This window comes from Hyla sarda, chromosome 2 (genome assembly GCF_029499605.1).
Source record: "Hyla sarda isolate aHylSar1 chromosome 2, aHylSar1.hap1, whole genome shotgun sequence".
Classification (NCBI taxonomy): domain Eukaryota; kingdom Metazoa; phylum Chordata; class Amphibia; order Anura; family Hylidae; genus Hyla; species Hyla sarda.
In genome coordinates, this window is record NC_079190.1 from 489,639,895 (window position 1) to 489,657,132 (window position 17,238).

At 43.7% G+C, this 17,238-nt stretch overlaps 1 protein-coding gene across 1 annotated transcript in view; it reads left to right on the plus strand.

The window, feature by feature from the left end:
• Positions 1–17,238, plus strand: part of MORC3 (MORC family CW-type zinc finger 3) — a 77,069-nt gene that overhangs the window by 17,443 nt on the left and 42,388 nt on the right. The window contains 4 exon segments of the mRNA XM_056559609.1: positions 5,674–5,806; positions 7,525–7,739; positions 12,279–12,426; positions 15,097–15,244. Of these exon segments, the coding sequence (XP_056415584.1) occupies positions 5,674–5,806; positions 7,525–7,739; positions 12,279–12,426; positions 15,097–15,244 (644 nt within the window).

Consider the following 17,238-nt stretch of genomic DNA (forward strand, 5'->3'; position numbering starts at 1 on the left):
TTTTGGAATGCTCTCTGATGACATCACGAGCACAGTTCTCTCTGCTGACATTATTATAATAATAATAACGCTTTATTTATTGTTGTCCTTAGTGGGATTTGAACCCAAGTCCTCAGCACTGCAAGGCAGCAGTGCTAACCACTGAGCCACCATGCTGCCCTTAGCATACATCTGCTATGCACGGTTGCTAAAATGGACAGAGATGTCAGCAGAGAGCACTGTGCTCGTGATGTAATCTGTGTTCCAAAAAGAAAGGAATTTCCTCTGTAGCATTCAGCAGCTAATAAGTACTGGAAGGATTAAGATTTTTTAATAGAAGTAATTTACAAATATGTTTAACTTTCTGCCACCAGTTGATTTAAAAGAAAAAAGGTTTTCACCGGAGTACCCCTTTAAGGTGGGCAACTTGGTTGGAGGATAGAAAAATTAGGCTCACTCAGCTTGGGAATAAAGATTTAGTCATTGGGTGCATAAATAATCAGCTGCAGCTTTCCCGAAGCTGAAAGTCTGTTGCGGAATTTCCGCAGCAGAATATCCGTGAGGCATTATGTTGCTACGCAATGGAGTCAATAGGTAGCAAAATACAATTTTGATTATATTAAATTATTATTTTTTTTTGTATAATTTTTTTTTTTTTTTAAATGTCCCACTAACTGTATCATCCCAGGCCCCGCACCATGATTGATAGATCATTTCCTATATAAACAGGGAGAGATCAGTCAATCAAGTTTTGCGGGTCGGGAAGTTGATGAGAACCGCCCCAATGACTTTTGATTTGGGCAGTATTAAAGGGGGTTATCCACCATAAGGGGATTTTAGTACTTACCTGACTGAACTGGGTATTTCCTGTTGGATTTTGTTCTCTAAACTACACATCCCACAGTTCCATGCTTGAAAGTTTGTGGTCACTTTCTTTCCTCCCACACATCAGCCACCCCACCCATTCAAACAGTGTTTTCTAATAAGGGGCCTACAGCTGTTGAAAAATTTAAGCTCTCTCTAATCACCTGACTAGTGATGTCACGTCTCGACGCACTGCAACCTGGGAAATCCCGAGACATGAGTAATTTTGTTTGCTGTTAAAAATAAATATTGGGGTGAAAATCGCAGAAGAATTGTGAGAAAACCGTCACACACAGGTACAGACACTATATTATGAACTACACTAACTTTACAGCCCCTGTAGCGCAGTCAAATAAAAAAGATCCTAGAATACCCCTTTAAAGTAAAAACAGGTTTCCTTTAAAAGGGGTACTCCACTGGCCAGTGTTCCGGCTGCGTTTGGAACATTTAGTTCCAAACGCTGTGCACGCTGTGGGGGTCAGCCACGCCCCCTTGTGACATCAGGCCACACCCCTTAATGCAAGTCTATGGGAAGGGGCATGGCGGCAGCCACTCTCATAGACTTGAATTGAGGGGGCGTGGCCGATCCCCCGCAGCGCATGCATACAGCGTTGGGGTCTAAATGTTAAAATTAACTGGTGCCAGAAAGTTAAACAGATTTGTAAAATTACTTCTATTAAAAAAATCCATATCCTTCCAGTACTTATTAGCAGCTGTATGCTACAGAGGAAATTCTTTTCTTTTTTAATTTCTTTTTTGTCTTGTCCACAGTGCTCTCTGCTGACACCTGATGCCCGTATCAGGAACTGTCCAGGGCAGGAGAAAATCCACATAGCAAACCTATGCTGCTCTGGACAGTTCCTGATACAGGCATCAGGTGTCAGCAGAGAGCACTGTGGACAGGACAAAAAAGAAATTCAAAAAGAAAAGAATTTCCTCTGTAGCATACAGCTGCTAAGAAGTACTGGAAGGATATGGATTTTTTAATAGAAGTAATTTACAAATCTGTTTAAACTTTCTGGCACCAGTTGATTAAAAAAATAAAAAAATGTTTCCCACCGGAGGACCCCTTTAACCTGTTAAGGACATAGGACGTTCTCTAACGTCCTCACTACCTGGGCTTTAATGCCCAAGGACGTTAGAGAACGTCCTGTTGTATTTCCGGTCTCTGCCGCGCCCCGGGCAGAGATCGGAACTGGATGCCTGCTGAAATCCTTCAGCAGGCATCCAGGGCAAACGCCGAGGGGGTCCATGTAGGCCCCCCATGTCGGCGATCGCCGCAAATCGCAAGGGAAATCGCCCTTGCGATCTGCGGCGATACCGGGCTGATCGGGTCTCTGGGACCCGACCGCCCGGTAACTTCGCATGATCCCGGCTGTCACAGACAGCCAGGACCATGCTAAAGTATCGGAGCGAGGTGGCAAACCTCCTCCGATCCCCTGCGATACGTCGATTAACTAACCGACCAATCGCAGGAGGGGGGGGCGATTACTTCCTCCCGCCCTGCCCGGCCCCTGGAAGTCCGGAGAGGACGGGAGGAAGACCGGAGGACGCAGCGGGGGACGGGGGAGTGCTGGGGACCGGCCCCGGTACTTACCTCGTCCCTGAAGACCCGGATCCCGGCGAGGAAGATGGTGGCGACGGCGACAGGTGAGTAGATCTTCAGCCGCGGTCGGGCCCTTTACAGCAATGCACGTTGCCGTAAAGCGACATGCATTGCTGTAATGGGACTCTGTATACTACAACTCCCAGCATGCCCAGACAGCCCTTGGCGTCTGGACATGCTGGGAGTTGCAGTTTTGCAACATCTGGAAGTCCACAGTTTGGAGACCACTGTGCCCTTCCAGATGTTGCAAAACTACACATCCTCAGCATGCCCTTACTGTCCAGGCATGCTGGGAGTTGTAGTTCTGTAACATCTGGACCTTCAGATGTTGCAGAACTACAACTCCCAGCATGCCTGGACAGTTTTGGCATACTGGGAGTTGTAGTTTTGCAACATCTGGAAGGGCACAGATTGGGAACCACTGTATTAGTGGTCTGCAAACTAGTCCTCCAGATGTTGCAAAACTACAACTCCCAGCATGCCTGAGAATGCTGGGAGTTGTGGTTTTGCAACAACAGGAGGCACACTGGTTGGGAAACATTGTCTGTTTCCTAACTCAGTGTTTCCCAACAGTGTGCCTCCAGCTGTTTCAAAACTATAACTACCAGCATGCACTGATAAACTGTGCATGCTGGGAGTTGTAGTTTTGTAACAGCTGGAGGTCCCCCCCCCCCCTCCCCCCCTGTGAATGGCTTACAGTGAGTATCAGGCTGCAAGTTTGCGATGCAGCAAATTTTGAGCGGCAGCTCAAACTCGCAGCGGGAACTCGCTGTAACCCCCCGCCCATGTGACTGTACCCTAAAAACACTACACTAACACAAAATAAAATAAAAAGTAAAAAAAAACACTACATATACACATACCCCTACACAGCCCCCCTCCCCTCCCCAATAAAAATGAAAAACGTCCGGTATGCCACTGTTTCCAAAATGGAGCCTCCAGCTGTTGCAAAACAACAACTCCCAGTATTGCCGGACAGCCGTTGACTGTCCAAGCATGCTGGGAGTTTTGCAACAGCTGGAGGCACCCTGTTTGGGAATCACTGGCTTAGAATACCCCTATGTCCACCCCTATGCAAATCCCTAATTCAGGCCTCAAATGCACATGGCGCTCTCACTTTGGAGCCCTGTCGTATTTCAAGGCAACAGTTTAGGGTCACATATGGGGTATCGCCGTACTCGGGAGAAATTGTGTTACAAATTTTGGGGGGCTTTTTCTCCTTTAACCCCTTATGAAAAGGTGAAGTTGGGGTCTACAACAGCATGTTAGTGTAAAAAAATTAATTTTTTACACTAACACGCTGGTGTTGCCCTATACTTTTCATTTTGACAAGAGGTAAAAGGGAAAAAAGCCCCCCAAAATTTGTAATGCAATTTCTCCCGACTACGGAGATACCCCATAAGTGGGCGCAAAGTGCTCTGGGGGCGCACAACAAGGCCCAGAAGGGAGAGTGCACCATGTACATTTGAGGTGATTTGCACAGGGGTGGCTGATTGTTACAGCGGTTTTGACAAACGCAAAAAAAAAAACCCACATGTGACCCCATTTCGGAAACTACACCCCCCAGGGAATGTAATGAGGGGTGCAGTGAGAATTTACACCCCACTGGTGTCTGACAGATCTTTGGAACAGTGGGCTGTGCAAATAAAAAAATTTTGTACAGCCCACTGTTCCAAAGATCTGACAGACACCAGTGGGGGGTAAATGCTCACTGTACCCCTTGTTACGTTCCTCAAGGGGTCTAGTTTCCAAAATGGTATGCCATGTGAGGGTTTTTTGCTGTCCTGGCACCATAGGGGCTTCCTAAATGCGACATGCCCCCCGACCAAAATTTGCTCTCCAAAAGCCAAATATGACTCCTCTTCTGAGCATTGTAGTTCGCCCGTAGTGCACTTCAGGTCCACTTATGGGGTACCTTCATACTCAGAAGAGATGGGGTTACAAATTTTGGGGGGTATTTTCTGCTATTAACCCTTGCAAAAATGTGACATTTGGGGGGAAACACACATTTTAGTGAAAAAATATATATATTTTTTTTACATATGCAAAAGTCGTGAAACCCCTGTGGGGTATTAAGGTTCACTTTACCCCTTGTGACGTTCCCCAAGGGGTCTAGTTTCCAAAATGGTATGCCATGTGGGGATTTTTTGCTGTTCTGGTACCATAGGGGCTTCCTAAATGCAACATGCCCCCCAAAAACCATTTCAGAAAAACGTACTCTCCAAAATCCCCTTGTCGCTCCTTCCCTTCTGAGCCCTCTACTGCGCCCGCCGAACACTTTACATAGACATATGAGGTATGTGCTTACTCGAGAGAAATTGGGTTACAAATATAAGTATACATTTTCTCCTTTTACCCCTTGTAAAAATTCAAAAATTGGGTTTACAAGAACATGCGAGTGTAAAAAATGAAGATGGTGAATTTTCTCTTTCACTTTGCTGCTATTCCTGTGAAACACCTAAAGGGTTAAAACGCGGACTGAATGTCATTTTGAATACTTTGGGGGGTGCAGTTCTTATAATGGGGTCATTTGTGGGGTATTTCTAATATGAAGACCCTTCAAATCCACTTCAAACCTGAACTGGTCCCTGAAAAATAGTGAGTTTGAAAATTTTGTGAAAAATTGGAAAATTACTGCTTAACTTTGAAGCCCTCTGGTGTCTTCCAAAAGTAAAAACACGTCAATTTTATGATGCAAACATAAAGTAGACATATTGTATATGTGAATCAAAAATTTTTTTATTTGGAATATCCATTTTCCTTACAAGCAGAGAGCTTCAAAGTTAGAAAAATGCAAAATTTTCAAATTTTTCATCAAATTTTGGGATTTTTCACCAAGAAAGGATGCAAGTTACCATAAAATTTTACCGCTATGTTAAAGTAGAATATGTCACGAAAAAACAATCTCGGAATCAGAATGATAACTAAAAGCATTCCAGAGTTATTAATGTTTAAAGTGACAGTGGTCAGATGTGCAAAAAACGCTCTGGTCCTGAGGTGTAAAATGGCCTGGTCCTTAAGGGGTTAAGGTGCTATGTTGTCCTTCATTTACCATTTGACTTTCTTTTCTACCTATAACCCTGAAGTTAAAAAGCTTTATTCTGAAGACAGATTCCCAGTAATGGAGGATATAATCTGCACGGTAGCACATCCATGACTAAGCCTCTGGAGGTCACGGTTACAATACTACAATTATAATAATGTGAGTTTTCTGCTTATTTCAGATAACGCCTATGATCCTGATGTCAACGCCAAGCAAATATGGATCGATCAAACCAATATAGGGGACCACCTGGTCTTAACGTTCACAGACAATGGAAATGGGATGAATTTGGACAAACTGCACAAGATGCTGAGGTAACTGCTGGGAGGCGTCTCCCACTATGCAGGACAGAGCTGTGACCTGTATTTGTGTAATTGTCTCTCTTAATGGGGGGTTCTGGCTTTTTAAATCTTATCCCCCATCCAAATGATAGGGGATAAGATGCATGATCGCAGGGGGCCCTCGTGATCTCTATGCAGCCCCCAGTATTGTGTGCCGTGGTGCTGGCTCTGAGACGGGCATGTGACATCATGGCCACTCCCCTTAGGGACATCGCCCCCCCTCCATTCATGTGTATGGGAGGGGGCGTGATGGCCGTCACGCCCCCTCCCATAGACATGAATGGAGGGGGCGTGGTATGTCACTTAGTGGCCGTGGGGGCATGGACACTAGGGGCGTGGCCGTGACATCACGTCCCCATCTCGGAGGCAGTGCCCGGCACAGAATGCCGGAGCCTGCACCGAGATCATGGGGGTCCCCATCAGCTGGACCCCTGCGATCATGCATCTTATCCCCTATCCTTTGGTAAGGGGTTAAGATGTATAAAGTCAGAATACCCCTTTTAAGCAAGGTTCAAACTACAGAATTTTTTATCCGAATTCCTGGCAATGTGCACACTTCAGTAGTTGACGTTCCACTGAATAAATTCCGCCGCCATAAGAGTGAACTTGTTTGTCGTCCCCATAGACGGCTATATTTTCGGAGCAGATTCTGCCTGAAGAACAAAGTCTGCACTGTCCTGGCCACATTCGGAAGCTCTGGACGGAATTTTTCCATTCCGATCTTCGTAACATAATTAATTTTATTGTACAAAGGAATTTCATGGTTTACACATCTCTAAAATTTGAAATCAGGTTTTTGGCTGTTTTTGTTGATTCAGAGGCAATAAAAAAATAAATAAATAAAAAAAAAGGCCTTCTACATTTAACCCCTAGGTGACATGCGACGTGTACTTCGTTGCTGCCTGGTCCTTTAGCGCACAGTGACGTACATGCACGTCTAAGTGTACATTGAGTCTATTAAGCGAACGCAGGATCTTCATAGACAGCGAATGATGACTGCTATCAGTAGCCGCCACTTGCAGGAAATGACAAATATCACCAGTCACTGTGATGTCTGTCATTAACGTCTTAAATTCCAAAGGCTGTCCAGGCATGCTGGAAGTTGTAGTATTGCAACAGCTGGAGGCACCCTGGTTAGGAAACACAGATGTAGAGAGCACATGAGCTTTATAGTGAGTGTTAGACTTCACTCTGGAACAGGATTCACAGCTTACACTTCTCAGAACTGCTCTATAAGGTCCTCCAAGGGAAAACAGCTAGAAATGACATATACAAGTTATATAGTGTCCAGATATACTGCTACTCCTCATGTATACACACACAAGCTTAACCTGAAAAGTTAACTGAAGGTAAGGTATGGTTTAAAAAGTACCTGTCACCAAATAAAATAAATGTTCCCTAACTACTAACACCCCTCCCACACTTAAAAAAGTTTCAGCGTGGGGGATAAGATATCTAGGGGCGGAGTACCCCTTTAACTATTGTCACCTAATCTGGTTGGCATAAAACACATGGGACTGGGGGAGATCAAACAATTGAGAATCTCCTCAGGGGTGAGCCACTTGCGGTCCTCCCGGTTTATAAGAATCCCTACATACGCTCCATTGGATCTCCATAGATGCATCCACGACAGCCATCCATTGCGGGAACTGCGGATGGCGGCTCTGACTTGTTTCATTATTGTCTTTCAGTTTTGGATTCAGTGACAAGGTTGCAGTACAGGGTCACGTTCCTATTGGCCTTTACGGAAATGGTTTTAAATCTGGATCCATGCGCCTGGGTAAAGACGCCATCGTGCTGACCAAAAATGATTCTGGGATGCATGTGGGAATGTTGTCTCAGACCTACCTGGAAGACATTAAGGCAGAACACGTCATTGTGCCCATCATCTCCTTCAACAAGCAGAATATCCTTTTAATGCACAGATTGCAAATGGTGAACGTTCACGCAGCTCTATACAGAACTCCAGCTTTACAATCGGGCTGTTTTCGCTTCTTGATGTAGGAAAAATAGTAAGAATGCTTTCATAAATAATGGTTTACTTTATATATTTTTTTTTCAAATCTTTTTTTTTTTTTTACATTTTTTAAAGAAAAGCTGTCACATGTTTTGTCCCGCACTTTCCACGGGTACCTGTGGATAGTGCGGGAGACGCTGAACATTTTGAGTCCTACCTTGCCCGGACACGCTGCGCCGTTCGCCTGTTATAGCTCTTTTTCGGTGTATTCAAATTAGCTGCTAACTGGCACGGGCGGGGTTACTGCCTTCAACTGGCACTGTGACTTAACCGCCGCCCGGCCCGCAGCACCGCCTGGCTAATGAATATTCATATATTGCCTTACTATCTCCGTCTCATACCCCCAGCATTTGGAACATTTTGTTCCGAACGCCTGGAGCTGGTGGCGGGGATCGTCCCGCATCCCCTCGTGTGTCACACCACACCCGCTCAATGCAAGTCTATGGGAGGGGGCATGGCTGCCGCCACGCCCCCTCCCATAGACTTGCATTGAGCGGGTGTGATGTCACGACCCCCCGCCCCGCACCCAGTGTTCTAAATGCACAGGTGCTGCACAGAGATTGCAGGGGGTCCCAACTGTGGGACCTCCTCGATCAGACATCATATCGCCTATTCTTTGGAGTACCCCTTTAAACGTTATAACCAACAAGGGACTGGGAAGGATGGTGTTATTTTTATAGTGTGACCGTCCTTTGCCTTCAAGGCCGTATCAATTGTTTGTACAATTGCACAGAGTTTCTGATAGAACTCGGCAAGGAGATTGTTCCAAACATCTTGGAGAAAGAAATATAAGATCTTCTGTCTCCTTATGGAAAGAGAGTGAGATGGTAATAAAATCTAAAGGCCTTTAAAACCTTATTTCAGAATTACAACTCATGTTGCGCCTTTTTGTAGTATTGGAACTACAAAGGAACTGAAACTTTTTTTTACTTTTTATTTATATATTTCTTCTTCCATTTTTTTTTAAATTTTTTTTATTAAGATGTAAGAATAGCCTAAGAAGGTGTTTAGTGTAAAGGAAATATACAGCCCCGATCTATCAAGGCTCTAAGGAGTTGAATAGCCATTACACCATAGATATGTGGTATTTATTATGCTCTGAAGACTTCTACAATTAGGGGGGAAACCATGTCTGAGTCTAGGGTCACGGATGCCTGGGTGTAGGTTTCTTTTGGGGACCACTAGTGGATCTGGTTGTATTAAAGGGGTTCTCAGGTGATATATTTTTATCACCATCTCCCATCTTCATCTTTTTTTTTTTTTTTTTTTTTTTTAAATCAACTGGTGCCAGAAAGTTAAACAGATTTGTAAATTACTTCTATTAAACATTTGTCCTTCCAGTACTTATTAGCAGCTGTATGCTACTGAGGAAATTCTTTTCTTTTTTAATTTATTTTTTGTCTTGTCAACAGTGCTCTCTTCTGACACCTAATGCCCGTATCAGGAACTGTCCAGAGCAGGAGAAAATCCTCATAGCAAACCTATGCTGCTCTGGACAGTTCCTGACACTGACAGAGGTGTCAGCAGAGAGCACTGTGGATAAGACAAAAAAGAAATTCAAAAAGAAAATAATAATTTCTTCTGTAGTATTCAGCAGCTGATAAGTACTGGAAGGATTAGGATTTTTTAATAGAAGTAATTTACAAATCTGTTTAACTTTCTGGCACCAGTTGATTTAAAAAAAAAAAAAAAAAAAAAAAAAAAAACGTTTTCCACCGGAGTACCCCTTTAACTCCTTCCCTTGTGTATTACAGTAATGGATAACATACCTCTTTATTGTGTAATCGTTGGCTTTATGATTGTAAAATCTGCTTTTATTCAGAGTCATACACAGTAGTATATTTTATTTATAATTTTGTAATTATAAGAGAAACAAAACAATACAACACTCCAGGGAGCACCGCAAGAGAACCCAAACTGCATAAGTTACAAATCAAGACTCACATAGGAAAATGCAAGCATAATATCAGCATAAAGAACGAGTCCGTGTGTAGAGGGAAAATAAGAGTCAGGACACAGGCCACATATGAAGCGCCTGGAGCAGAACAGCCCAACAAAAGACATAAATACACCCACGAGCACCCTTGACCTTCCACATGGATTGCAATAACAACCATGCCAAGCCTCTCTTGAGTAACGTTACAGCATCTCTTCCCTGTTTGAGTGACATACAGCTCTTCAGGTGCATGCACCATCTGCGACAATTACGGCGCTCGGCAGGGAGTGAGTAAGTCGTCTGCCTCTATTGGTCGGAAACCACACACAGAGGAGCTGTATGTCGCTCACAAAGGGCCGAGACGCTGTAAGGCTGCATTCACATCATGTTTGGGGATGGGGAAAACCGGGTGCTCCCGTACCCCGGCGCTGAAACACATTCACTTTAATGAGCCGACCAGAGTCAAACAGTGACTCCAGTTGGCTCATTTTTGCCCTGTATGTGGTTTTCTAAATGGACCAAAACCGTGTAGTCCGGTCAAAAAACGATACGGGGACAAAATGAGCCGACCCGAGTCACTATATGACTCCTCTCAGCTCATTCAAATCCGGTTCTCGTATTAACATAACGTAGTGTGAATACCCCCTAGGGCTGGGTTCACACCACGTTTTTGCGATACAGTTCACGTATACGTTTTCAATTTCAAAACCATACAGAACGGTATTGAAAACCGTATGCCAAAAGATGCATCCGGTTGTGTCCGTTTTGCATCTTGTACGGTTTGGTCAGTTTTTTTTTATTTATTTATTTTTTTCCTGCACCCAAAACCGTAGCCCACCACGGTCTTAAGTCCGGGTGAAAAAACGTTCTAGAAATGTGTACTTTTTTTTTTTTTTTTTAACATTGGAGTCAATGGGAACCGTACAGAACCTTATGTGCATACGGTTCCATCCGGTTTTCACCATACGGTTTTCGACTTTGCCCAGTTTTTTTTTTCTTGGAATTTCGATCAAACAAGTGAAACTTTGTTCATAATGGAATGAAAAGTAAAAAAAAAAGTGTGTGTGTGTATATATATATTTTTTTTTTTTTCTTAAAACGGATGCAACTGGACATCATTTTTCAAACCGTATACAGGTTAAAATTTGTACACACGTTTTGAAACAGTTGAGGCTGGGTTCACGCCATGTTTTTGCAATACAGTTCACGTATCAGGCTTTTGATTAAAAAAAAAAAACTGATTCCTCAAAACCGGACTAAACTGTATCAAAACGTGTGTACAAGCTGCATCCGTTTTTTTAAGGGAAAAAAAGTATACGTTTTTAACATCATTCCATTATGAATAAAGTTTCACTTGTTTGATTGAAATTCCAAGAAAAAAACTGTGCAAAGTAAAAACCGGATGGTGAAAACCGGATGAAACCGTACGCACATACGGTTCTGTACGGTTCCCATTGACTCCCATGTTTAAAAAAAAAAAAAAAACGTATACGTTGCAATACAGTTTTTAACCCGGACCAAAAACCGTAGTAGGCTACGGTTTTGGGTATGGGGGAAAAAACAGAACCTTACAGGATGCAAAACAGACACAACCGGATGCATCTTTTGGCATACGGATTTCAATGGAGAGTCAATGCATACGGTTTTAATACGGTTCTGTAAGGTTTTCAAATTGAAAACGTATACGGGAACTGTACTGCAAAAACGTGGTGTGAACCCGGCCTAACATTGTTCGAGAGCCACAACCACGTCTCTCCGACTGTCCATGACCCAAAGCCAACGATTACACAATAAAAGCTGTGTGTCTCCATTACTGTACTACAGATAGCACTAAAGACATATACAATGTACTCATTTACTCAAGTAGAAAACAGACATGGTCGCACATCTACATACTTGCACAATGATCTAATTGCTTCTCAGCAGAATTTCAAAAACAAACAGGTTGTTAGTATATACATTTTTGATCAAAAAGTACAAGCCCACTCGCCACGTCAAGGCCACCTATTTAGAGTGGGTCCCTAACGTCCCTAGCATAAAATGGCGTAGCACTGGGCGGTGACCGACACCAGTGCCCACAGGGGGGAACGACCCACTGGCAGAGCGGCCCCAACGCCACTCAAACCAGTCCATGGGTCGCACCTCCCCGCAGACACGGCAGCAACGGACACCGCACAGCACCACACCAGTGTGAACAGGATGTTACAGCTCACTTACCATGCTCTCCCAGTCAAACTGGGAGGCTGCCAGGAAAGAAAAGGCCCATGTGTAGCTAACTACTACTTATATAGGGTTGGGCTGAGGGGGTGGGGAAGAGTGCAGCACATGTTCAAACAAAAAAATAAAAAAAAGGGATAGAAAACACAGCGTGTACTCAAGTAGAAAACAGACATGGTCGCACATCTACAATCATGCACAATGATCCAATTGCTTCTCAGCATGATTTCAAAAACTAACACATACAATGTTGTTAGCTCCTTAACTCCACAAACAGCAGCTGGAGAAGACTCGAGACTCGGATACAAATCTACAGGCCATCCTGAGACATTCTTTTCTGAACACGGAACGGGCCCTGCTGGCAGAACTGGATGCAATCCTTTCAAAGAAGGGAACAAGGATCATGATATGGAATATAAGAAGGTACGTCTATGGCAGTTTTTCCCAAACAGGGTGCTTCGGCTGTTGCAAAACTACAACTCCCAGCATGCCCGGACAGCCTTTGGCTGTCCGGGCACGCTGGGAGTTGTAGTTTTGCAACAGCTGGAGGCACCCTGCTTGGTAAACACTGGTTCATGGTGTTGTCTTTATGTATTTTAGCAGTACCATATGAACTGTACATACAGATATGGAATGCAAAATGTGGGGCATTGTAAACTATATACAGTGGTCCCTCAAGTTACAATATTAATTGGTTCCAGGACGACCATTGTATGTTGAAACCATTGTATGTTGAGACCAGAACTCTATGGAAACCTGGTAATTGGTTCTGAAGCCCCAAAATGTCATCCAAAAATAGGAAAAAGTGAGGATTAAAGAAAAATAGGTAGATAACTAATATAGATAAAGCAAATCCTTCCATATAAAAGTAAGAAAGATCTGCTGGGAGCTGTAATCACTGTCTATGTAGAGGACAGGAGCTTCTTCAGGGTCCTGTACAGTACAAAGTGTCCTAAAAAAAGGAAAATGGATCCACCCTTACCTGGTGTCCAAAGGAGCAGCTAACCCTGGCACAGGTAAAAAGTACAGAACATGTAATACCTCCCTGTACTGTAGGGGGCGCTACCTGACAGCCAGTCAGTGCATACACTTCAGTAATACAGGGGTTTTACCAGTGAACGCCCATTCTGATTGGTCAGATCTTCCAGCCATTGACACATTTTGTAGATCTGGACTGTCTGCAGCATTGTGTTAAATATGATCTCAAGTCACAATGGTCCAGAAAAGACCATTGTATGTTGAAACCATTGTATGTTGAGGCCATTGTAAGTTGAGGGATCTCTGTATCAGCCATAGTTTTTCGTCATAAGATTGTGAACAAGACATCTAGGACTTTGAGGAAATTAGATCTAATAATCAATGACCATAAATCTGATGTGTAGTTGAATGTTTCTCAACAGGAACCATTGAACATTATGGGGGGGGGGGGGGGAGGGAGGGTTAGTTGTACATGTATTAGGGTTCACACGGCAGTCTGTCCATTTTTTAAATTTATTTATTTATTTTTTTTATCCCAGTTTCGGTTCTGTTCTTGCAGGCTGTAAACTGATTAAAAACTGTTTTAAAGGTTATCCCATTTATGTCAATAGGATTTTTTATTTTTTTTACAATCTGTTTACCTCCGTTTGTACCCGTCTGAGCTCATTTCCGTTTTTTTTGAGGGTGGGAAAAAAACTGCACATGCAGTATTTTTTCTTTAGTCAAACGGATACAGTAAATTTAACATTGAAGTCTATGGAAAACGGTTGAGCCTTTAAAGGGGTTCTCCGGTGCTTACACATCTTATCCCCTGGGGACCCCCGGGATCTTGCACGCGGCACCCCGTTTGTAATCAGTCCCCGGAGCGTGTTCGCTTCGGGTCTGATTACAGGCGACCACTGGGCCGGCGGCGTGTGACATCACGCTCCGCCCCTCAGTGCAAGCCTACGGGAGGGGGTGAGACAGCTATCACGCCCCCTCCTGTAGGCTTGCATTGAGGGGCGGAGCGTGATGTCACACGGGGGCGTAGGCGTGACATCACATGCCGCCGGCCCGGTGGTCGCCTGTAATCAGACCCGGAGCGAACACGCTCCGGGGACTGATTACAAACGGGGTGCCGCGTGCAAGATCCCGGGGGTCCCCAGCGACGGGACTCCCGCGATCAGGCATCTTATCCCCTAACCTTTGGATAGGGGATAAGATGTGTAAGTACCGGAAAACCCCTTTAATCTCATCCGTTTGCATCTGTTATTGTCCGATTTAATTTTTGACGGGAGAAGAATGGGATGGGTCAAGATGGGCGTGTGAGCTCAGGCTTAGGCTATGTTCACTTGGCAGAATTTCTGGGCGGAATTCAGCATGAAAATTCCACAGAAATGAATTGCCCATTCGCTTTAATGAGATTCCGGTGTCCCATTCACACAGCAGAAATTCTGCATTCTGCAAAAATAGAAGTCATGCTGCAAGTTGTAGTTTTTTTTGCAACAGCAGGAGGCACACTGGTTGGGGAACATTGGTCTAACACAGTCACGTTAAAGCTTTTCCAAGCTCTACTGTCTATTGATTGTGTTTTAAAGGGGGACTCTGGTGGAAAACTTCTCGAACTGGTGCCAGAAAGTTAAACAGATTTGTAAATTACTTCTATTTAAAAATCTTTATCCTTCCAGTACTTATTAGCAGCTGTATGCTATAGAGGAAATTCTTTTCTTTTTGAATTTCTTTTGTCTTGTCCACAGTGCTCTCTGCTGACACCTCTGTCCGTGTCAGGAACTGTCCAGAGCTATGCTGCTTGGTTTGCAATGGGGATTTTCTCCTGCTCTGGACAGTTCCTGATACGGGCATCAGGTGTCGGCAGAGAGCACTGTGGACAAGACAAAAAAGATATTCAAAAATAAAATTTCCTCTGTAGCATACAGCTGCTGATAAGTACTGGAAGGATTAAGATTTTTTAATAGAAGTAATTTACAAATCTGTTTAACTTTCTGGCACCAGATGATTTAATAAAAAAAAAAATTAAAAAAAATAAAAATTTCCACTGGAGTACCCCTTTAATATTGTGACTTCTGTATTTTAAAAGCTTTTTTTTAATGTTTTTTTGTTGTTTTTTATTATAAGGGATAAAAATGGAATGCCAGAATTTGATTTTATTTCGGACAAGTATGACATAAGAATTCCTGAGGAGTTTGATGGATCTTCCAGAAAGGGATATAAGAAGCAAGAAAGGCCCGATCTTGTTGCTCCAGACAGCGATTATTCTCTAAGGGTATGTATGGTTGTTGTCCATGGTAGCAGGCAAAAAGAATAAGTGAAAAAGGGCCAGGTTGTCTAGGCATGCTGGGAGTTGTAGTTTTGCAAAGGCTGGAGGCTCCCTGCAGGGATGTGGAATACCTATCGCCCGACGTCCGGGACATGCAGTTCCGGGCACCGGGCAGATTAATTTTTCCGGCCCTTAGCCCGGCTTCGGGCAAGCAGGGCCGGACCTGACAAGCGCTGTGGCGCTCAGCCGTCTGTATGGGACGGGCTCCAGACTCGTGCCCGCTCCAAACTCTGCAGCCCCGGCTGTGGAAACTTGCATCCTCCGAAGCAGAGCAGGGGGAGGGGAGATGAGAAGCTGTCTCTCCCCTGCTCTGCCTTCTTTCTGCCATGCAGATGTGCGAGGGGTAGATGAGGGGGGGTGGCTTCTTGCTCCCCGTGCAGACCTGCGTCCTCTGCCTTCGCTCCCCCCAGCTTTACTTTCGGAGGGCTGAGGGGAGGAGCGGTCGCACGTCTGCACGGGGCGCAAGTTTCCCACCGCCGCTAATAGCTAGCATGCAGCGCTCAGCAGTCTGTATGGAGCGGGCTCCCGACTCGTGCCCGCTCCATACTCTGCAGCCCCCGGCTGTTCTCAGTAGCCGGGGGCCGCCACAAATAGCCAGCATGCGGCGATCTCAGCGGCTGGCTATTAACCCTTTAGATCGCCGCTGTCAAAGCTGACAGCGGCGTCTAAAGGGACATGTGAATGCTCCCTGGTGGGCTAGTGGGGTGGATCCACTATGGAGGTAGCCGGAGGGCTTACCTCTGTTCTCTGCTGTCCTGTGGCTCTGTCACTGATAGATCCTGGCTGGACCAGGCTCTATAAATGGATCACAGAGCTCACAGATTAATAGAGTTCAGTAGAACTCTATTGATCTCTATGAGGAATCTAATGATTCCTCCTAGAAGTCTAATAAAGTGTAAAAAAAAAAAAAAAAAAAGTTTTAATAAGATTAAAAAAACACAGATTAACCCTTCTAAGTTAAAAGTTCAAATCACCCCCTTTTCCTATATAAAAACATGCAAAAATAATAAAAATAAACATATTTGGTATCGCTTCGTGCATAATTGTACAACCTATTAAAATATAACATTATGTATCCTGCACGGTATACATACATAAAAGAATACCAAACCACAGATTTGCAATTTTTATACTAGCCCAGAAAAAAAAGTGAAAAAGTGATTAAAAAGTCAGATCAATACCAAAATGGTACCGATACAAAAAAACAGATTATGGTGCAAAAAAATTAGCCCTGATACAGCCTGGTATGTGGAAAAAAAAAATAAGCTACAGGGGTAAAAAAATGGCAATTAAAAAAATTCTAAAAAGTTCAGAATTTTTTAAAAATTTGTAAAACATGACGTAAACTATACAAATCTGGTATCACTGTGATCAGGCGACCTAAAGTATCAAAACAACATGTTACCTCAACCACAAGGTAAATGGTGCAGAAAAGAAAACCACCAAATCTGTTAAATTATCTTTTACTATTTTAATTTCAATTCACCTATTTTTTATTTCGAAGAATGTTATTAAAAAATTAAAAGGTATCATTTATAGTAGGTAGCTATGGCTACTATAGGGCGAGGAGGAAAAAATGAGAGCGTAAAAGCGAAAAATGGCCCAGACAAGTGGATCGTCATGAGGGACAAGTAGATTTTGCTCCATTTTAGTCCCGTGGACAAGTAGTGTTTTTTTTAAATAAAATTTCCACACCCCTGTCCCTGGTTGGGGAAACACTGGCTTAAAGGGGTACTCCCCTGGGAAACACTTTCATTTAAGTCAACTGGTACCAGAAAGTTAAACAGATTTGTAAATTACTTCTGTTAAAAAATCTTAATCTTTCCAGTACTTATCAGCTGCTGTATATTCCAGAAGAGGTTCTTTTCTTTTTGAATTTCCTTTGTCTGACCACAGTGCTCTCTGCTGACGCCTCTGTTCCAAGTCAGGAACTTTCCAGA